General features: G+C 44.6%; 1 protein-coding gene across 2 annotated transcripts in view; it reads left to right on the forward strand.

The window, feature by feature from the left end:
* The window catches only part of LOC139391634 (triple functional domain protein-like), a 134532-nt gene that overhangs the window by 72746 nt on the left and 38064 nt on the right, over window positions 1-23722 (forward strand). For both annotated transcript variants that reach the window (XM_071139023.1, XM_071139031.1), the window contains 21 exons: window positions 905-1074; window positions 1439-1613; window positions 10358-10553; window positions 11425-11591; window positions 12565-12684; window positions 13517-13708; window positions 13939-14203; window positions 14436-14551; window positions 15493-15615; window positions 16232-16429; window positions 16716-16831; window positions 18191-18257; window positions 18505-18614; window positions 18884-18953; window positions 19065-19154; window positions 19631-19723; window positions 20120-20231; window positions 21833-22023; window positions 22247-22348; window positions 23200-23339; window positions 23551-23650. In XM_071139023.1, the coding sequence (XP_070995124.1) occupies window positions 905-1074; window positions 1439-1613; window positions 10358-10553; window positions 11425-11591; window positions 12565-12684; window positions 13517-13708; window positions 13939-14203; window positions 14436-14551; window positions 15493-15615; window positions 16232-16429; window positions 16716-16831; window positions 18191-18257; window positions 18505-18614; window positions 18884-18953; window positions 19065-19154; window positions 19631-19723; window positions 20120-20231; window positions 21833-22023; window positions 22247-22348; window positions 23200-23339; window positions 23551-23650 (2913 nt within the window). The remainder of the gene's footprint in view (window positions 1-904; window positions 1075-1438; window positions 1614-10357; window positions 10554-11424; window positions 11592-12564; window positions 12685-13516; window positions 13709-13938; window positions 14204-14435; window positions 14552-15492; window positions 15616-16231; window positions 16430-16715; window positions 16832-18190; window positions 18258-18504; window positions 18615-18883; window positions 18954-19064; window positions 19155-19630; window positions 19724-20119; window positions 20232-21832; window positions 22024-22246; window positions 22349-23199; window positions 23340-23550; window positions 23651-23722) is intronic.

Consider the following 23722-nt stretch of genomic DNA (forward strand, 5'->3'; position numbering starts at 1 on the left):
ATTGTTCAATGTTGTGGCTGAGAGAGAGGTGGCAGTTTTACCTATAGAGGTGGTGCTTCACTGTAGTCTCCTAAAAACAACATGAAGCTTTCATGAGAACGTTAACTTGCAGTCTGTGTTGTTTCAATCAATGTCATTTGTTTAGGCATTAATGAACAGCATTAACCTTTCTGTTAAGGTTCTGTGCCAGTGCGCTGTACTTTACTCTGTGTGCTGACATTGATATCATCTTTACAGTGCATGACTCACACAGTGGTTGGTGGTGGCCTGATATTCATATGAATTCATCATTTCTTTTATGTGTCCATATGGTGTAATAATACCCATCTGTTGTATAGAGGTGGTTGGATTAGGCCCGGTTCCAACTTTCCTCCTCTGTTTTTAGCCTGTGTTGTGTTTGCCTGTCTTTGTGTGTTAATATGGAAAAATAGAGCTGTATGAACTGGAACATAACACATTTTGGGTCTCAAATGGCATCCTATTCCCTACATAGCACACTTTGAATTTTGAAAAGGGCCCTACGGGAGCTGGTCAAAAGTAATGCACTATATAGGGAATAGAGTGCCATTTGGGATGCATAGAAAAAAAGCAGTGGGTAGTAGTTGGGCAGGGAGGGTCCTACCTGCTGGTGCGGGTGCTTTAGTTTGGCCCACCCTGCCAATATAACCAGATGGTTAATCCTGCCACAATGACTCAATGCAGCTCCCTCCTTCACTCCTCTTTCTCTCCCTCTCTCCTCTGCTTTGTCCTTCTTTACCTGGCTCTCTGTGTGATAGCAGTCAGCTCCTTTACCTTTCTAGTGTGTTTGTAGCGTAACAAGTTGCTCTCGTGTGATTGGCCGGCAGACCTCTTACTGTATTTCTGATTGGCCGCCTGTGCTGTCTGTCACTGTGTGCCCATGCAGCTGTGGACGTGGTTGGAGGAGCTGCAGAAGGAGCTGCTGGACGATGTGTATGCTGAGTCTGTGGAGGCGGTGCAAGACCTGATCAAACGCTTTGGCCAGCAGCAACAGACCACGCTGCAGGCCACTGTCAACGTCATCAAGGAGGGAGAGGACCTCATCCAGCAGCTCAGGTAGCTCACAGCGCACTCATCCTCCATCCTAAATCAATCCCTTCTAGGCCCTACCCGCCATAGAAATATGCTACCCCCTCTACTTTTGTAGATCTGAGCTAATTTACCAAGTAATAAAGGTAGTTTTGTGTTTATTTAGAACTGTTCATCATTTTAGAGCAGTATCACTGTCCCCGTAGGTTGTATTTACCCTACCGTTAAGAGAGGTGCATTTGAAGCTTCTAAGAGCATGCCATCTAACACATAATTAAACTCTGCTAGCTGTTCCACCACCTACAGTGCTACATGTAATTCATGACATTGAAACGAGTGTATTTAATGTATTTGTTGACCTGTCTAATCTCTGACTCCGGCCTCCACACAGGGACTCTGCTATCTCCAGTAACAAGACTCCCCACAACAGCTCCATGGCCCACATCCAGAGTGTCCTACAGCAGCTGGACGAGGCCCAGGCTCAGATGGAAGACCTGTTTCAGGAGAGGAAGATCAAACTGGAACTCTTCCTGCAGCTACGCATCTTCGAGAGGGACGCCATCGACGTGAGTGGCCCCCATGTCCATAAAGTTTGGATCGATCAATCTCTCAATCAACCAATCTATCATGTCCTCTATTGCCCGTACAGTGAGGGGGAAAAGTATTTGATCCCCTGCTGATTTTGTACGTTTGCCCACTGACAAAGAAATGATCAGTCTATAATTTGAACAGTGAGAGACAGAATAACAACAACAAAAAATCCAGAGAAACGCATGTCAAAAATGTTATAAATTGATTTGCATTTTAATGAGGGAAATAAGTATTAGACCCCCTCTGCAAAACATGACTTAGTACTTGGTGGAAAAACCCTTTTCGGCAATCACAGAGGTCAGACGTTTCTTGTAGTTGGCCACCAGGTTTGCACACATCTCAGGAGGGATTTTGTCCCATTCTTCTTTGCAGATCTTCTCCAAGTCATTAAGGTTTCGAGGCTGACGTTTGGCAACTCGAACCTTCAGCTCCCTCCACAGATTTTCTATGAGATTAAGGTCTGGAGACTGGCTAGGCCACTCCAGGACCTTAATGTGCTTCTTCTTGAGCCACTCCTTTGTTGCCTTGGCCGTGTGTTTTGGGTCATTGTCATGCTGGAATACCTATCCACGACCCATTTTCAATGCCCTGGATGAGGGAAGGAGGTTCTCACCCAAGATTTGATGGTACCTGGCCCCGTCCATCATCCCTTTGATGCGGTGAAGTTGTCCTGTCCCCTTAGCAGAAAAACACCCCCAAAGCATAATGTTTCCACCTCCATTTTTGACGGTGGGGATGGTATTCTTGGGGTCATAGGCAGCATTCCTCCTCCTCCAAACACGGCGAGTTGAGTTGATGCCAAAGAGCTCCATTTTGGTGTCATCTGACCACAACACTTTCTCCCAGTTGTCCTCTGAATCATTGAGATGTTCATTGGCAAACTTCAGACGGGCATGTATATGTGCTTTCTTGAGCAGGGGGACCTTGCGGGCGCTGCAGGATTTCTGTCCTTCACAGCGTAGTGTGTTACCAATTGTTTTTTTGGTGACTATGGTCCCAGCTGCCTTGATCATTGACAAGATCCTCCCGTGAAGTTCTGGGCTGATTCCTCACCGTTCTCATGATCATTGCAACTCCACGAGGTGAGATCTTGCGTGGAGCCCCAGGCCGAGGGAGATTGACAGTTCTTTTGTTTTTCTTCCATTTGCGAATAATCGCACCAACTGTTGTCACCTTGTGACATCCTTGGAGAGCTCTTTGGCCTTGGCCATGGTGGAGAGTTTGGAATCTGATTGATTGATTGCTTCTGTGGACAGGTGTCTTTTATACAGGTAACAAACTGAGATTAGGAGCACTCCCTTTAAGAGTGTGCTCTTAATCTCAGCTCATTACCTGTATAAAAGACACCTGGGAGCCAGAAATCTTTCTGATTGAGAGGGGGTCAAATACTTATTTCCCTCATTAAAATGCGAATCAATTTATAACATTTTTGACATGCGTTTTTCTGGATTTTTTTGTTGTTATTCTGTCTCTCACTGTTCAAATAAACCTACCATTACAATTATAGACTGATCATTTCTTTGTCAGTGGGCAAACGTACAAAATCAGCAGGGGATCAAATACTTTTTTCCCTCACTGTATCGGACCGGTGTCTTTTCCAGAGATTGAATGTTTCACAGTTAGTGTTTCTGTAGTAGTTTTCTCTGATAGTGTAAGGTCTTCAGTCCCTGCTGAGAGACTCCAACGAGTATTTCTGCTTCTGCTGTTATTCTAATCTCTTTCTTTCCTGTTACACCATCAAAGGACTGAAGCAGTACAGTAGTTGATTAATGATATTGATTCACATCCCAGAAATACCTAGGTATTTGGTTGGATGACAAGTTGCCTTTTAAAGTTCATGTGGATAATCTTGTGACAAAGCTTAAATTGAAATTGGGTTTTTACTTTCGTAACAAGACTTGCTTCCCGCTTATGGCTAGAAAGAAGCTTGTTCAGGCCACTTTTCTCTGTAGTTGATTATGGTGACTTGTTGTATATGCATGCAACCTCCTCCACATTACAGAGACCGGACTCTGTTTATCATGCAACCTCCTCTGTCTTACAGAGACCGGACTCTGTTTATCATGCAACCTCCTCCGTCTTACAGAGACCGGACTCTGTTTATCATGCAACCTCCTCCACATTACAGAGACCGGACTCTGTTTATCATGCAACCTCCTCCACATTACATAGACCGGACTCTGTTTATCATGCAACCTCCTCCACATTACATAGACCGGACTCTGTTTATCATGCAACCTCCTACACATTACAGAGACCGGACTCTGTTTATCATGCAACCTCCTCCACATTACAGAGACCGGACTCTGTTTATCATGCAACCTCCTCCACATTACAGAGACCGGACTCTGTTTATCATGCAACCTCCTCCACATTACAGAGACCGGACTCTGTTTATCATGCAACCTCCTCCACATTACAGAGACCGGACTCTGTTTATCATGCTAACTCCTCCGTCTTACAGAGACTGGACTCTGTTTATCATGCAACCTCCTCCACATTACAGAGACTGGACTCTGTTTATCATGCAACCTCCTCCACATTACAGAGACTGGACTCTGTTTATTATGCAACCTCCTCCAAATCCTTGCGCTTTATTACAAATGCCAAGTCACTCCCCCACCATTGCACATTGTACCAAATGGTGGGTTGGACCTGACTTTGTATGCGCAGAAAGATACATTTGTATGTGTTCATCTACAAAGCCCTTTTGGGTCAACTCCCTCTTTACCTCTGTAGTCTCCAACACCACCAGCAGTTACCATACCTGGTCTGCTGGGTGGTTGCAACTTAAAGTCCCCAGGACATTCACAGTATTAGGCAAGACTGCCTTCTCTTCTTGTGCAATAGACACATGGAATAATCTACAATCCATGCTTCATCTAGATGTGTTAGTGACCCTGAATGAATGTAAAATATTGATGGTAGACTTTGTGACAGAGGAGTGTAAATGCTTCTCTTAGGCTGGATCATGTTGTTGCATTGTGTTGTTGTATGTTTTCATTCTGTAATGTATGGATTGTTGCTGCCTTCTTGGCCAGGTCTCCCTTGAAAAAGAGACTCTGGGTCTCAATGGGCTTTTGCTGGTTAAATAAAGGTTAAATAAAATAAAATAATAAATAAATAAATTAAGCATTAGCTACAGCAGCCTTTGACATTATAAAGCCTGGACCACTGATATTCATGAAGTAATCATTCCCCTTTCTGGAAAGTTATTATACCGAGGTAATGACTCATTTAAGGGTGTGTGTGTGTGTGTGTGTGTGGGTGTGTGTGTGTGTGTGTGTGTGTGTGTGTGTGTGACTAGTGTGACTGCTGCACTACTATTGTGACATAACACCTCAGTGTGAGATGGGCTGCATGTGCAGACAGGCAAGGGGCAGTGTGTGCCAAGCACGGTTCGATATTTCATTCACTGACTGTAGGTTTCCACTTGGGAGAGACATGTGAGACATCTTTATGATAAAATGAATAGGAATATGAATGCAGTGTCATGTGATTTGTTGTAATGTCAAACTGCACTGTAGTCTACTTACTGTGCCGAAAATGAAACGTCCTCGTCCTCTATCCAATGACCCTGTTATTTCAACACAACACCAACACTTCAGGTATGTGCGTGCCTTGTTTCCCCTCACACACACACACACACACACACACACACACACACACACACACACACACACACACACACACACACACACACACATACCTGAATTGGTGTTGTGTTGCAATAACAGGGTCATTGGACAGACGAGGAGGACGTTTTTCGTTTTCGGCACATTCTATTAATTTTATCATAAAGATGTCTCACATGTCTCTCCCAAGTGGAAACCTACAGTCAGTGAATGAATTATCAAACCGTGTTTGGCACACACTGCGCCTTACCTGTCTGCACATGCAGCCCATCTCACACTGAGGTGTAATGTCACAATAGTAGTGCAGCAGTCACACTAGTCTGTGTGGTAAGAGACCACAGCCAGACTGGTACAGTATCTTCACCTCAGAGGTGCAGCACAGTAAAGCCTTCACATTAGCTGTGATCTGTGGGAGGGACGGAGCGGTATGTCAGTCAGTCAGTCAATATGACACAGGAGAGAGGGAGGGAGAGGTTGTTTTCCCTCTACTCCTCCTCTTCACACCCCCGGGACGCTGTTCCTTCTTGGCTCCCACTGAGGGGTTCGGCAGCAACATGCTGGTTCAGGTTCAGGTTTGAGGTGAGGCAGAGGCATGGCACGCAGTGTCCCAGTCAGTCCCAGAGCAGAATTCCTGTCCTCACGGAGCCAGTCTCCTCTCCATGAGCCAGGAGGAGGGAAAGATGGTGTGTGTACTTAGACCCAGAGAGGGGTTTCTACTCTTCTTTGTGAGAGCAGCCCGGCCCGGTAAGTGCCTCCTGGCGCCTGGGAAGGAGGGAACGTTAGAGAAGAGGAGAGTGGCAGGTGAAGAAAAGATGTTAGAAGGACTAAAGGCTTGTGATATTTATGCCTGGGATCTTTGCCTTGCTGTCATTCAGCCTTCTGTTATGTGCTTATGAGTTAAGTGAATATGACTCCTACAGAACAGTCAGCAAGACATTTTCAAGAGCGATTAGTGAGTTTGGGATTTTTGGAGTTGTAGCACTCTAGACTGGATCGTAATATTTTGAGAAGGGTTTTTGATAGGGCTAGGGAACTCAAGATACAATATTATCACAATACTTATTATCGCGATACTTAGATGCCGATACGATATGTATTGCGATTCTCACGATTCTATATGTATTGAGATTCGCTACTGGGATTTTATTGCGATTTGATGTTCCAAACATATTTCTCACCATACTGTATGTCTGCTTCAGAGGGACAAGAGAGAGACATGAGAAAACAAGTTTTGATCAGTCATGGAAATAAAGGTGCTGAAAACAAATTGGCTTCCAATTTAAAAAGAAGATGGAGAACAAGGTATGGAGGAAAATACTGGAGATTTGGTGCAGGTACATCCAACTAGCACAAATAATATTGTCAAAACGACATGATACAATATATTGTCAAAAATAATACACTGAACACTAAACTGTATCGAATTTCCCCATCACTAGTTTTTGAGCAGAATTGAGGAGAAATAATGTTGGAAGCATAGATGTCTTTTGATGTTGTATGTACATGTGTTTATATGGTTGTTAGTTTATATGCTTGCTGAATACTTTGTGTCCACAGAGCAACTATTACCTGTACATTACAATGCTGACATTACCTTTTGTTAGACTTCTTTCTCAAATCTTAAAGCAGTGTTTTACTGGGGTTTCATCAGACCTTTGTTGGCTGTTTGCCTTGTGCAAAGAATGGGCCGTTCTCAACCTCAGAACCTCAGAAGTGCTGTATAATTAATGGTGTCTGTCTGTGTAATTAACCTGTCTGTGGTAGCAGCCATGACTCTCTTATATTGTACAAGCAAAAGAAGAACTGTTCTGTTATTGACTGAGGCGGTGTAGATCTCAGTATTACAGCTTCTTGGATTATGAACTTACAAACATATTTGTTTGATCGACAAGTATGACCGTTCAGATCGCTTACTATAGAGCTCTGTCACATGTTTTAATCAAAAACCATCTCAAAGATAGACAGAAAATACTTCTGCCAAGGAACTACTATTGCATGATGATAATCATGAGAAGCCAACAATCCACATCCTATATCTCCACAGGTCTATGTTTTGTTTATGTTAAAAACTATTATCATACTATGTTGATCCAGTCATCAGATCACTTAGGCTAGATGATAAAGGCTTGCTTTGCTGTTACATTATCTCCAGGTTAAGATCTTAAACAGTGATCTGCGATGGATATGGATCACAGCTGAAGGGAGTTTCTGGTTAATTACTACCGCGTTATAGTCTCTGACTTGTACATAAACAGTGAGAGTGTAACTACTAAGCCCCCTGTAGCCCTTCCATGAAGCAGCCATACGCTCAGTGAGTTAGAGCTAGACTTATAGCCCTTACCACATAGAACCCTCCCCTCCACCACAGTACAGTACTAGATAATACAGTACAGTACTAGATAATACAGTACAGTACAGTAGTAGATCGTACAGTACAATACTAGATAATACAGTACAGTACTAGATAATACAGTACAGTACAGTACTAGATAATACAGTACAGTACAGTACTAGATAATACAGTTCAGTACAGTACAGTATTAGATCGTACAGTACATTACTAGATAATACAGTACAGTACAGTACTAGATAATACAGTACAGTACTAGATAATACACTACAGTACCTGAGGAGCAGAACAGAGGGTGCAGAGGGCCATCCGGAGGAAATGAAATGGCACAGTGGAGAGAATCAATAATTATTTGATTCGCAGTACTGCGGTTTGGAATTGAGCATTTTCCCATTCCTGACTTGGAACCCTCTCGTTCTCCCATTCCTGCCTTGGAACCCTCTCATTCTCCCGTTCCTGACTCGGAACCCTCTCATTCTCCCGTTCCTGACTCAGAACCCTCTCATTCTCCCGTTCCTGTTCCTTACTCAGAACCCTCTCATTCTCCCGTTCCTGACTCAGAACCCTCTCATTCTCCCGTTCCTGACTCGGAACCCTCTCATTCTCCCGTTCCTGACTCAGAACCCTCTCATTCTCCCGTTCCTGTTCCTTACTCAGAACCCTCTCATTCTCCCGTTCCTGACTCAGAACCCTCTCATTCTCCCATTCCTTTTCTGACTCCTTTTCTCTTCATTGTCAGATGCCTTGAGATTTGATATCACTGCTCATGTGAATGGATGTAGGCAGCTGTATGAGCCTCTCAATTTCCTCCCAGTCATTTATTTTTTACTACATCAGCTGGATAGCCAGCCACCGCTTTAGTTCATGACCCGTATTACTTTTCCATAGTTTCCCCTCGACGACCATCACTCTGGACGCCTTGAATTTCCCTCGGACACATTCTTTACATTTAGCTCTCTGGCTGAGCAGCAGCTGAATGGGATTGTGATCCATGTGTGGAATGGAGTGGAATGGAGTGCAAGCCTGTCTCTCTCTGAAGCATCAGGAAAGCAATTCTGTAAAACAGACAATGGATTTGTATTAGATAAAGACAAATTGAAATGGTAAGCTAGTCATTGTGAGCAGCCATGATATTTCGGATAGGTTTGGCAACAAAAATAATCACCACCCGGCATCCACCCTCTTGGTCCTTGGTCACTACATTGATTGATTGATTGATTTTGACTTAATTACAATGAATATGGAGGGCAACAGTGAAGCAGTGCTGTGGATTAGGTGAGGTAAGCCCAGTCAGGCCCAGCCCACACTGGCATCACAGAGAAAAGACTGACGGAGTACCCATCACCGTGCCAGAGTGGATGGGCGTCATGATTCACCCTCCTTCAGCAAGTGTGCGTGGGTGGGTCCTTAAACAAGTGCTAACATCACAGGCAGACGATCTATAGTGTTGCCTACAGTCATGCCAGCTAGTCTGGGTAGTCCCTCTATAACCAAGGGAGAAGTGTATCATTCTAGGGAAAAGTAAACACTTAGCTACTGTCTCTAAGATCAGTTTGGCTGGTGTTTTGATATCATTACAAATCCTTTCATTCTGACGCCGATTTAGTTCCCACCCCTCTCAGGTCATATTCCACCTAGAGGGTTGGAATGATCATTTGTGTGTGTTTGTACATATGTTTGTCCTGTACGTGTTATGTCACTAGCAGAGACCTTTATTTCAAACTAACTTATCCCTGTGATCATTGTGTTTCTATGTCTATTTCTACCCTTCCATTGCAGTAGATAGTTTGTTGTTCAAATCAGATGTTATTGTTCTCATACACATGGTTGGCAGATGTTATTGTTCTCATACACATGGTTAGCAGATGTTATTGTTCTCATACACATGGTTAGCAGATGTTATTGTTCTCATACACATGGTTGGCAGATGTTATTGTTCTCATACACATGGTTAGCAGATGTTATTGTTCTCATACACATGGTTGGCAGATGTTATTGTTCTCATACACATGGTTGGCAGATGTTATTGTTCTCATACACATGGTTGGCAGATGTTATTGTTCTCATACACATGGTTGGCAGATGTTATTGTTCTCATACACATGGTTAGCAGATGTTATTGTTCTCATACACATGGTTAGCAGATGTTATTGTTCTCATACACATGGTTGGCAGATGTTATTGTTCTCATACACATGGTTAGCAGATGTTATTGTTCTCATACACATGGTTGGCAGATGTTATTGTTCTCATACACATGGTTGGCAGATGTTATTGTTCTCATACACATGGTTGGCAGATGTTATTGTTCTCATACACATGGTTGGCAGATGTTATTGTTCTCATACACATGGTTGGCAGATGTTATTGTTCTCATACACATGGTTAGCAGATGTTATTGTTCTCATACACATGGTTAGCAGATGTTATTGTTCTCATACACATGGTTGGCAGATGTTATTGTTCTCATACACATGGTTAGCAGATGTTATTGTTCTCATACACATGGTTAGCAGATGTTATTGTGAGTGTAGCGAAATGCTTGTGCTTCTAGTTCTGACAGTGCAGCAACATCTAACGAGTAATATCTAACAATACCACAACAAATACCAACAAATACCTAATGCAGTTGATAGTTTGTTGTTGCAGTTGATAGTTTGAGTATCTATAGATCCTCTATCGAGGACTATCCAAATGAAGTGTTAGCCCTTGTCCTTCTCTCACACACTCCCAGATCATCTCAGACCTGGAGTCGTGGAATGAGGAGCTGTCCCAGCAGATGGGTGAGTTTGATACAGAGGACCTGACGTTGGCAGAGCAGAGGCTCCAGCACCATGCTGACAAGGCCCTCACCATGAACAACCTGACCTTCGACGTCATCCACCAGGGACAGGAGCTGCTGCAGTACGTTACAGAGGTCCAGGCCAGCGGTGAGTAGTGGAGAAACACACACGGACGGATGCACACACACATTTTCTTTTCTGTCGTACACTCACACACTGACACATAAGATGGGCCAAAGCGCTGCTGCTGCCAGGGCAGATGAGCTTTAAGCCAGGCCGGGTCAGCTCAGCGTTGTGGGTGAGAAGATAGGGAGAGGGGAGGACTGGGGAGGGCCGTTTAACCCAGCTATCGGGCACTGGAGAGCTCAGCACAGTAGCGGCAGTAGGCCAAGGCCAGATGAGCAGATTTCACTGTAATCCTATGAACTCATGTCGCTGAGTAAAACCACTAGGCAGTGCTGCAGGATGACAGGCTGCATTGGCACACACACACACGTCAATGACGACATACACAGAGGAGATTTTGCATAATCGGAATGCATCCCAGAGTAGTTCTCTCCTGGACACCAAAGAGACAGACAGACACACAGTGCTTCTATGACACACAGACTCTGTACTCCAGCAGCCCAATGCAGGTCTGGAACACAGGAGTGAAATGTAAGTAATATAATGTTAATGGCAGATTCAATCCTGTGTGTCTGACTGTCTGACCATACGGAGCTACTGATGTATGTCTGTATGCTTACCTAACTGTCAATCTTTTACATGTAGTCGAGACTGATTGTTTTGTATGAGGAGAGAGAGAGAGACCTTGCTTCTCTCTTTTAATATTTTTGTTAGGCTTGGGTTGCATAATGGCTCTTGTTCTTTGTGTTGTTTTCAGGATTTGCTACAGTAGCTGATGAGCTCTCTCCCTCTCCTTCCTTCTCGCTCTCCTTCTCTCTGTCTCCCTCTCTGTTTCTCTCTCGCTCTCTTTCTCTCTGTCTCCCTCTCTGCCCCCCCCTCTCTCTCCCTCCAGGTGTAGAGTTGCTGTGTGACAGGGATGTGGACATGGCTACACGTGTTCAGGACCTGCTGGAGTTCCTCCATGAGAAACAGCAGGAGCTGGACGTGGCGGCCGAGCAGCACAGGAGGCATCTGGAACAGTGTGTCCAGCTACGCCACCTTCAGGCCGAGGTCAAACAGGTAAACACACTTCATTCTCTCTCTCTGTCTCCCTCTTCTACTTTTGTTCTCTCTCTCTCTCTCTCTCTCTCTCTCTCTCTCTTTCTTTTTCTCTTTCTCACTCTCACTCTCTCCTAAGACTGAAACACTGCAATGTGTGCTGGGAAAGTAGAGCAGTCCTTTAGAGATGACCAACGGCCCAAAAATGAGTTAAAGAGAAACTAGGCCAGCAGGAGCATCATCTGTTAATCTTATTCTGTTTATTAATTTATTTCATTTTCCTCATTCGGTCATCGTTGTAGAGCGAGAGATTACTTGTGTCCTGGAAGGGAAGAGAGGCCTATGTGTGTTTTTGTGGCTATAAGCTGAGAGAGCAGGCCAGGCAGAATACAGCAGCAGTAGTTCTGTCTGTCTGTTACTCACTGAGCAGCGTTTAGCCTCTTCCCTCACACAGCCGCTATGCTGAGCTAGGAGTTTGGCAGCAGTGATAGCACAGAGCATGTGTCAGATACACAGCAGGTGTGCAGTGCTGACTCAGAGCGGAGCCCGGAGGAGGAGACATTGTGGAATCCTCCCTGGGGCCTCTGGCAGGCCGTCCCTGTGTGGACAAAGAGGAGGGTGGGAGGGGGAGAGGTGGGGAGGCGAAAGGGTCGTGGTTGACGTGTCACAGCTGACTTGACCTTGCCTGACGCTTGATGTATAACCTTGTGTGTGTGTGTGTGTGTGTCAGGGTGGTGACAACATGGTGGGTTAGGCCTGTATACTGGAGGTTGTGCTTATCTGTGATGATGATGATAATGATGATGATGATGATGATGTCCATTATCAACGTGTCTGCGGTTCATGTAGGTGCTGTGTGTGTGACTGTTTATCTTAGTCTGACCCATTACTGTTTCTTTCCTTGTGTGTGTGCGTGTGTGTGTGTGCGTGTGTGTGCGTGTGTGTGCGTGTGCGTGTGTGTGTGTGCGTGTGCGTGTGCGTGTGTGTGTTTCAGGTGCTGGGTTGGATCCGTAATGGAGAGTCCATGCTGAATGCAGGTCTGATCACAGCCAGCTCTCTACAGGAGGCAGAACAGCTACAGAAGGAACACGAGCAATTCCAACATGCCATAGAGGTAACTCTCTGTTCCATCTCTCTCATGTATTCCTCTTTTTATCCATCCCTCTCCACTCCTTCTCTTCCTCCTCCTCTTTTCCTCCTCTCCGTGACCCTACCCTTGACCCCACTTTCCGAGGACGTCTCAGGGAGAGTGGGATATGTAAAAAACACACTTCCGTTTCACACATGCATATTAATACACACGTGTGAAATAGGACAAATATAAACACCCAGCAAATTCTTATTATTTTCCTCATTTCCATCCCCCTCGTACTCCTCTCCTCCTTCTCTCTCATTCTCCTCTTCCCCTTTTCCTTCCTTCTACCCTCCTCCTACACACTTCAGTAAAAACCCAAACCTCCCCCACTCCTCTTTTCATCCTGTATTCATCATAAATCACCCCCTTCTCTGTCTTTCACCAGAAACAGGCCCCTGTTTTCACCTCAGAACATTTCCGTTGAACTCTTCTGAGCAGGGCTCATTTTAAATGCAGCCGTACTGTATAAAGGACTACATTCTGCAGGGCTGAGATTATGCAGGTTTCTACTCACTGTGGAAGGAGAGGAAAAAACACTGTTGGAGATTATTAGTCCCAGTTACTCGATCGATTTGATTATGGGATTGTAATGATATTGTCTAATGCTGTGGTATGTTAACAGTCATGGTAGCAGAAGCCAGGTAGAAGACTCACATGGTGAATAACTCAGACTCCTTTCCTGTAGCCGTAGCCTCCAATCACATTCCTCCGTGCTCTGGTGAAAATTTGAAGATGTTAATGTGAACAATATTTATGAATTGGAAACACTTTTATTAATCATCTCCCTCCCTCTCTCTCTCCCTCTCCACAGAAAACCCACCAGAGTGCATTGCAGGTGCAGCAGAAGGCTGAGGCCCTACTCCAAGCCAACCACTACGACATGGACATGATCCGGGACTGTGCAGAGAAGGTGGCCGACCACTGGCAGCAACTCATGCTCAAAATGGAGGACCGGCTCAAACTGGTCAACGCCTCTGTAGCCTTCTACAAGACTTCCGAGCAGGTGGGTGGGACATCGCTAACTGATTCCATGGCAACCCGCCAGAGGAGGCCCATTGGCCCCTAGCCCAGTAACATGGCCCAGATTAGGGTATATTAACCACTCTAGATAAGGTGGTATTATATGGTATTACACTGCAGTTTGCCATGTATTTGCGTTCATGTACTTAGCGTGGGCTCTGTGGTGCATTGTGGGTAGTGTAGTTTTGACCTGTGCTGTGTGCTGCTCTGTAGGTGTGCAGTGTGCTGGAGAGCCTGGAGCAGGAGTATAAGCGTGAGGAGGACTGGTGTGGGGGAGCTGATAAACTGGGCCCTAACAGTGAGTCAGACCATGTCACACCCATGATCAGCAAACACCTGGAGCAGAAGGAGGCCTTCCTCAAGGCTTGTACACTAGCAAGGCGAAACGCTGACGTCTTCCTGAAGTACCTGCACAGAAACAGTGTCAACATGCCAGGGATGCTGTCTCACGTCAAGGCTCCTGAAACACAGGTCAAAAGTAAGTGGCTCTTTTTTTCCTTCCCAATCAAATACACCTTAGATCGTTCTTTACTGTGGTGTTCCTTTCAGGTGCCCTCTTCTTTTAGACAGATGGGATGTGTCCCCAAATAGCCCCCTATTCCCTCTATAGTGCACTACTTAAGTGCTTTAGTAGTAGACTGTAGGACTAGCTTGCCTTTTGTGACATAGCCATGGTTTAAATTATAACGTGTCTCTTGTGGTTTTGTCAGACATCTTGAATGAGCTGCTCCAGAGAGAGAACCGGGTGCTGCACTTCTGGACAATGAGGAAGAGGAGACTGGACCAGTGTCAGCAGTATGTGGTGTTTGAACGCAGTGCCAAGCAGGTCAGTGCTGCTCCTCAAGGAGAACTATACCAGAACAGTAACATTCCTGACTACAACAACACGGTCACATAGACAGAGTCAACACAAGCTATAAAAGTAGACGTAACATATAACAATATGTCCGGTCATACTATACCATACAACCATTTTGAACCCTGTGCAAACTGCTCAACTAAGCACCGGTTAGACTAATGTTTTGACCAGGGGCTGACCAAACCAAAGCCTCCAAATCTGGTTTTGTTCCCATTCAGTGATGTTTTTGGAGAGGAATTGGGAATGAGGTAGACTGGTAACAGCACAACGGTAGTGTTACCACAGCTATAATTACATGCCCTACATTTTAACACTGGCTTATTGTAGTACAGTGTCTTTCCTCTCCTCATTCTCTCCAAAACGTCTCCTCTCATTTAGTCAGTGCTGATTGACGGACTGAATGTGTGCAGCAGAGCAGGCTGAAGTATACCTGGAGCCTGTTTGCTCCCCCATGTGGGCTGGTGTTAGCATTACACTGGTCTGGAGAGGCAGCAGTGAAGAGTGCATCTTCCTATCCCCTCGTAGATGTAAAATGTATAGAATGGTGTAAGGAACCCACAATATAAGCTTGTTTTATTGTAATGTTTGTAAACAACTTAATTGTAAACAAACACTGTATAGCCTAACAACATGGTTAAAACTATATGTCAGTCCCTGCATCCATAGCTCTGTCTACGAATTTGAGAGTGGTTACATTTCTCTAGTCTCATCCCTTAGTTGGTTAGCAAAACAGGGGCAGGGAGTCCTCTTTGATATTGTTTCAATGAAGGATTCTAGCTTTATGTCCATGAGTGGGCGTGAACAAGTGCACACTTCCTCAAAGGCAGAAGGCTAGGGAATAGGAATAAAACATTAGTGTGATGACAGATAAGTGATCTCGACCTCGTCTCGTTGTGATTGGTCCACAGGCTTTGGAGTGGATCCACGACACGGGAGAGTTCTACCTGTCGACCCACACCTCCACCGGATCCAGTATCCACCACACACAGGAGCTGCTGAAGGAGCACGAAGACTTCCAGATCACAGCCAAGGTGAAGGTCCCCTCCAGCAGTGTCCAACACTGTCAAACACCACCTGACTCAATCAAATGGCATCTACTGGATGTATCTATGTATTTTCTATAACAGACACTGACCTTTGAACCTTAGCCAGTGTGTTGAGATGTACTAGTGTCAGTCAACCTGTCCCATACATACACCATGTAGGGCTGTCTGGGATCTGTTTAGGTTGTGCAGGGTACTGGCCATCTGCGTGGAAGCGTCCCAAATGGCATCCTCTTCCCTACCTACTAGAGCCCCATGGACCCTAGTCAAAAGTAGTGCACTATATTCGGGAGTAGGGTGCCATTTGGGATGCTACCGGGAAGTGTGTTTTGCTGCCCTGCCCTGTTTGTGGCCCTGTGCTAGTTTTTATGATGCTGTATCTATGAGGCTTGGTCACAGGGCAGCCTATTGTCCCTTATGTTCTGGCCTCCTGAGTTATTGTGTGGCAGAAAACTTTATTGTAGTCATGAACCCCTGGCACAGTGGGATTTGGCTCCCATGGTTGATGCGCACACAAACACAGGCACGCGCGCACACACACAAACACTCCGCGGCCCCCGTTCGTTCTCTCTTTCACTCTCTGTCTCTTTCTTTGTATTGACAGCAAACCAAAGAGAGGGTGAAACTGTTGATCCAGCTGGCAGATGGCTTTTGTGACAAAGGGCACGCCCATGCGCTGGAGATAAAGAAATGGGTCACCTCTGTGGACAAGCGCTACAGAGACTTCTCCCTCCGCATGGACAAGTACCGGTCCTGTCTGGAGAAAGCACTGGGCATCGTATCCTCTGACTCCAACAAGGCTGTGAGTACTGGAGGGCAGGGTGGAGGAATGTTGGAGTGGAGGGTTGAGATAGAACATGGTGTATGTGTGGGAGGGGGGAGGTTGTGTGTGTGTGTGAAACAGATGAAAGGTGGGATTTGAAAAGTGTGTGTGTGTGTGTGTGTGTGTGTGTGTGTGTGTGTGTTTGCGTGCTCACGCTCATGTGTGAGAGTGTGTGTCTCTGTGTCTATGCGTGAGTCTGTATCTGTGTGTGTGTGTGCCCGTGTCCCTCGGCGGTGCCTCGTAAAGTCCCCTGTCTGTCCTACAGAGTAAAGGGCTGCAGCTGGACATCATCCCCGCCAGCGTCCCAGGGTCAGAGGTCAAGCTGAGGGATGCTGCCCACGAACTCAATGAGGAGAAGAGGAAGTCTGCCAGGAGGAAAGAGTAAGCATTCACATACACAGTGGTTACACAGTTTGGTGGAGAAGCATCATTGTTATTAACACATTCACATACACAGTGGTTACACAGTTTGGTGGAGAAGCATCATTGTTATTAACACATTCACATACACAGTGGTTACACAGTTTGGTGGAGACGCATCATTGTTATTAACACATTCACATACACAGTGGTTACACAGTTTGGTGGAGAAGCATCACTGTTATTAACACATTCACATACACAGTGGTTACACAGTGTGGTGGAGAAGCATCATTGTTATTAACACATTCACATACACAGTGGTTACACAGTTTGGTGGAGAAGCATCATTGTTATTAACACATTCACATACACAGTGGTTACACAGTGTGGTGGAGAAGCATCACTGTTATTAACACATTCACATACACAGTGGTTACACAGTGTGGTGGAGAAGCATCATTGTTATTAACACATTCACATACACAGTGGTTACACAGTGTGGTGGAGAAGCATCACTGTTATTAACACATTCACATACACAGTGGTTACACAGTGTGGTGGAGAAGCATCACTGTTATTAACACATTCACATACACAGTGGTTACACAGTGTGGTGGAGAAGCATCACTGTTATTAACACATTCACATACACAGTGGTTACACAGTGTGGTGGAGAAGCATCATTGTTATTAAAAGCACTGGCAGGTGGGAATACCAGACAGGAACGTTTTCACCGGATAACAGAAATATTTAACATATTCATACTGCAGTAATTAACATTAGTATTGTCTAACACTTACCATTTATTTCATTTAAGATATTTTCATGATATCTTATAAATAATATTCCATTTTTTTTTTTTTAAATATGACTTACTGTATTTAACTTCAAATTCAGAGCCACTGGAAGGCTATTGAAATAATGAGGCGGTTGAAAAAGTGAGCTACTTGTAATTTAGTTGCCCTTTCCTTTTGGGACTTTGATGTTTGATGTTACGGCCATGCAAATTTTAATTTAAATAAAACAACACATTTCACTGCACCTATCTGGTGTATTTGACAATAAAACAATCTTTTTCTGGGGTTTTACTGTGCTGTCTGTGTGCATCCCAAATGGCTCCTGATTCACTAAATAGTGCACTTCTTTTGACCAGAGCCTTAGTCAAAGGTAGTGCGCTATATAGGAAATAGGGTGCCATTTGGGACGTAGAATATCAGTGGTTCCCAACCTTTTCCTTTCCTCCGAAAGAGGGAACCACTGCTGTGTCACATGGGACATTTGTCAATGCCCCCAACCCACACAAAACAGACCAAAACACAAGACAGTCTCTCTTTCTCTCTGCTGCAGTTCCCACAAGTTGAATGTTTTTTTTTCCAGGTTCATAATGGCAGAGCTCATTCAGACAGAGAAGGCCTACGTCAGAGACCTGCGGGAGTGTACAGATGTAAGTACTGAGAAACCGCCACTCCATTCAACCTGTGACACATTCACACTCGTTTACTGACGGACTCTATACAGTGGCCCCTGTATAGAGTCCGTCAAGAAAGGAAAACATTATGTAAGCCAAGGCCCAAGGGCAATGCATAAGGTATGCTTGATTGATCTGGTTTAGTTTTAGTTGGTGGTTTTCTGGTTGTAGAAATGTCAGATGTCAGGATTACAACCAGGTAAAGACATTGTGTGGTTTCCAGACCTACTTGTGGGAGATGACCAGCGGTGTTGAGGAGATCCCTCCAGGCATCGTCAACAAAGAGCACATCATCTTTGGCAACATGTTGGACCTCTACGAGTTCCACCACAAGTTAGTGTTCTGTACTGGAGTTACCCACACCGGACTCCCATTGCCTTGTAGATGCACTGGAGTGGCTCAATCAACCTAAGACTGGTCTATAGTAACTCAACCTCGGTCCTATGTATTAGTACACACCATAAATAATAATGAAAACAAGCATTTCTTATTGGACAAGTTCAGGTAGGCCCTCCTCGTGTTGCCCCGTTTAGTTCTGTTCAGTTCGTAGTGAATAAGATCCTGATTTTAGATTTCCTCAGAAACTCTCTCTTTCTGTACAGCATCTTCCTGAAGGAGTTGGAGAAATACGAACAGCTACCTGAGGACGTGGGTCATTGCTTTGTCACCTGGGTGAGTGTCTCACTGTCTGGACAAGCCAGCTTGCAACACTGACATAGGTTGACATGGCTTAGATGTTGCGGGAATATTGTGTCTCTTAACAGTTGTGTGTCCATTTTGCAGGCAGATAAGTTCCAGATGTATGTGAACTACTGCAAGAACAAACCAGACTCTACCCAGCTCATTCTGGAGCATGCAGGGCCCTATTTTGATGTACGTGTAGATGAGTACCAACTTAGGCATTCCAAAAATTCTTAATACGTCAAATGTTGAACCACTACTCAAATTCTGCGAGGTCTTATTATGTGGTCTTTTGAATCAGATCCTTTGAAGTACTGTTTATGCTAATCGTTTTTGAATAAATACAAGGAAGCAATATTATGCAGGTATATCAGTTATGACGGTAGCCTCCAAATCTGGCTTATCCGGGTGATTTCTGGGTGTTTGGCAGTGAGGCTGATCTTAACAGGAGTTGTGGTGGTAGTACAGGAGGGAGAAAGAGGGGTAGATGAAGCCTACTCACAGAAGATTGACCTTAGGTTGCTGTCAGTGACCTCCAGCTCTGAGGAGAGGGGTATCTCCATTCTCCACCAGTGCTGTGTGTCTAGGTCTAGGAGCAGGATTACGCTGGCGACTGCTGCCTCGGCGTCTCTGTGCCCTTTAAGACGTCTCTGTCTTTTGGTTTCCAGGAAATTCAACAGAGGCACCGGCTGGCCAACTCCATATCCTCATACCTCATCAAGCCTGTCCAGAGAATAACCAAGTATCAGCTGCTTCTCAAGGTACTGTACACTGGCCAAATAGAAACAGTGGCTAGACGACGACTCTGTAATAATTATGTAGCATACAGCACAGCAGGTTCTGGTGCGCCCTTTGTTCTCTCACCCTCTGTAGTCTAGCTTGTACAATGATCGTGTTTATTGTACATCACATCACTAGTTGTCAACAAAGCTACAGTGTTGGAAGCTAACTGCTATCTTGCATGGAACACAATCCATTACAGCCTTTATCTTTTGTTGGACCTTGAGGTTTGTGAAATACAACTGAAGATTTGTGTTTGTTTCTTTATCTCTCTCTCTCTCTCACTCTCACTCTCACTCTCACTCTCTCTCTCTCACTCTCACTCTCTCTCTCTCTCACTATGTGTGTGTGTGTGTGTGTTTGCATTTCCTCTTCAGGAGCTGCTGACCTGCTGTGAGGAGGGGAAGGGGGAGATCAAGGATGGTCTGGAGGTGATGCTCAGTGTCCCCAAGAGAGCCAACGACGCCATGCACCTTAGCATGATGGACGGTAGAAGCAAATATACTTAGAACTAGCCAAGGGTTTCCCCTTTTATCTGTGGTAGGAGGACTAGGCCTTGACCTACTGGACATTCCTTTTAGCTCCTAGTGAAGCAGGGCTGGGCTAACTCACAGGAAGCTTTCATGGAATATACAGTTAAAGTCGGAAGTTTACATACACCTTAGCCAAATACATTTAAACTCAGTTTTTCACAATTCCTGACATTTAATCCTAGTAAACATTCCCTGTCTTAGGTCAGTTAGGTTCACCACTTTATTTTAAGAATGTGAAATGTCAGAATAATAGTAGAGAGAATGATTCATTTCAGCTTTTATTTCTTTCATCACATTCCCAGTGGGTCAGAAGTTTGCATACACTCAATTAGTATTTGGTTGCATTGTCTTTAAATTGTTTAATTTGGTTCAAACGTTTCGGGTAGCCTTCCACAAGCTTCCCACAATAAATTGAGTGAATTTTGGCCCATTTCTCCTGACAGAGCTGGTGTAACTGAGTCGGGTTTGTAGGCCTCCTTCCTTTCACACGCTTTGTGATGGCCACTCCAAAACCTTGACTTTGTTGTCCTTAAGCCATCTTGCCACAAATTTGGAAGTATGCTTGGGGTCATTGTCCATTTGGAAGACCCATTTGCGACCAAACTTTTTCTTCCTGACTGATGCCTTGAGATGTTGCTACAATATATCCACATCATTTTCCATCCTCATGATGCTATCAATCTTGTGAAGTTCACCAGTCCCTCCTGCAGCAAAGCACCCCCACAACATGAGTCTGCCATCCCCCGTGCTTCACGGTTGGGATGGTGTTCTTCGGCTTGCAAGCCTCCCCCTTTTTCCTCCAAACATAATGATGGTCATTATGGCCAAACAGTTCTATTTTTGTTTTTGTCAGACCAGAGGACATTTCTCCAAAAAATATGATCTTTGTCCCCATGTGCAGTTGCGAACCGTAGTCGCGTCTCCTTCCTGAGCGGTATGATGGCTGCGTGGTCCCATGGTGTTTATACTTGCATACTATTGTTTGTACAGATGAACGTGGTACCTTCAGGCGTTTGGAAATTGCTCCCAAGGATGAACCAGACTTGTGAAGGTCTACCATTATTTTCTGAGGTCTTGGCTGATTTCTTTTGATTTTCCCATGATGTCAATCAAAGAGGTACTGAGTTTTAAGGTAGACCTTGAAATATACCCACAGGTACACCTCCAATTGACTCAAATGATGTCAATTAGTCTATCAGAACCTTCTAAAGCCATGACATCATTTTATGGAATTTTCCAAGCTGTTTAAAGGCACAGTCAACTTAGTGTATGTTAACTTCTGACCCACTGGAATTGTGATACAGTGAATTATAAGTGAAATAATCTGTCTAAACAATTGTTGTAAAAATTACTTGTGTCATGCACAAAGTAGATGTCCTAACCGACTTGCAAAACTATAGTTTGTTAACAAGAAGTTTGTGGAGTGGTTGAAAAACGAGTTTTAATAACTCCAACCTAAGTGTATGTAAACTTCCAACTTCAGCTGTAGGTTTAGAAATGATTTGAATCAAGTGACTTGACAGTCCCCTCTCTTCCTTCTCCTCTTCCCCCCTCCAGGGTTCGATGGGAATATTGACTCCCAAGGAGAGCTGATCCTGCAGGAGTCCTTCCAGGTGTGGGATCCCAAGACTCTGATCCGTAAGGGACGTGAGCGCCACCTCTTCCTATTTGAGATGTCCCTGGTCTTCAGCAAGGAGGTCAAGGACTCTAACGGACGCAACAAGTACCTCTACAAGAGCAAGCTCTTTGTAAGCACAACCTGTCCACTCTCTCATCACAATGGCTGGAACTCAGACTTGAGATCAGCATGCTTAACTTAAATTAAAGTCTCCCATTCACATCAATGAATGATTTACGGAAAAGAGTTGCCTGCGCCGATCTCAAGTCAATACTTTTTTATCAGCCCTATATTTACTCTCTTTCTCTCCTGTTCTTTCTCTAACTCTGTTTTTGTGTTGTCTCTGCTCCAAGACTTCAGAGCTGGGTGTCACAGAACATGTGGAGGGGGATCCGTGTAAGTTTGCTCTCTGGGTTGGGAGGACCCCCAGCTCAGACAACAAGATGGTGCTCAAGGTAACTGGTACATTATGACTTAACAGTAACCCAGCAAACAATCAAGCGCAATGAATATGTATATATTTACTCCCACTTTTGCCCAAAACGTATTTCCTTAAGTGGGTGTTACTGTGAGTTTTAAAGATTTAAGTTCAACCCACTACAATTCCGCCCAAAACGTATTTCTTTGAGTGGGTTGATGCGTTGTGAGTCATGGCACACACACCCAGAATACAATAGTCATTTACAACATGAACAATGTCTACACTGTATTTCTGATCAATTTGATGTTATTTTAATGGGCCAAAAAATGTATTTTCTTTCAAAAACAATTACATTTCTACGTGACCCCAAACCTATGAACGGTAGTGTATATATTATGCATATTATATTATGGCAGACTAACCATCTTAATCTGTCTGTTATATAACAGCAGCATACTCTTGATTATTGTTGCATAGTTACAATGAAGACATGAGTGAGTCATATGCTAATTATCTGTCCACGCATTCACAACATTCACACAGCACTGAAGGGGCCTTTAAATGGCTCCTCGGAAATGACTGGTTATGATGCCAGCATGAGAATTCCTCAATAGTGAAACATACTGTAATCGATTGAAAGGGTCTTACTGAATGAAAGGAACATGACGGAATGTCCTTTGTGTGTTCTGTTCATGTACTCTGGTAAAAATAGTAAGCATTTAGATCATTTCTATCAATGAAGGCATCAGGGTTGACTGTATTGACACAGCTCAGAGCGTACAGTTAGTGTTGCATTATAGATAGTGTCGAAATATTGGGAATGTGTGGACTGAGATCTTTCTGCCCGCCAGTCTGTCTTGACCGTCCGTCCGTCTGTCCCCTCAGGCGTCCAGCATAGAGAACAAGCAGGACTGGATCAAACACATCCGGGAGGTGATCCAGGAGCGTACCATCCACCTGAGAGGAGCCCTGAAGGAGCCTATTCACATCCCCAAGGCCACCACAGTCAAACACAAAGGCAGAAGGTACAGTACAGTACTCCACCTAATATCAACTTCATCACTTCTCACAGCCTTTCTTACAGATACAGGACTGACTGCATGGGACATTGGTTTTATACATTACAGTTATTGTTCTGTCAATTCCGCAGCACAAACTAACATTAAAGTGCCCCAACAGTTTATGATTGTGAGAGCTGCCCCGCCCTATTTTAATTGACATCTTCCTCCTCTGTAGTCATGGAGAGGACCTGGACAGCCAGGGTGATGCAAGCAGTCAGCCAGACACCATCTCTATCGCCTCCCGTACCTCTCAGAACACACTGGACAGCGACAAGGTGAGTCATCATAGGCTGCCCATTGCCTTCCTACAGCTACGCCATTCAAATACAGCACGTTGCCAACTCCGG

This window comes from Oncorhynchus clarkii, chromosome 3, assembly GCF_045791955.1.
Source record: "Oncorhynchus clarkii lewisi isolate Uvic-CL-2024 chromosome 3, UVic_Ocla_1.0, whole genome shotgun sequence".
Lineage (NCBI taxonomy): Eukaryota > Metazoa > Chordata > Actinopteri > Salmoniformes > Salmonidae > Oncorhynchus > Oncorhynchus clarkii.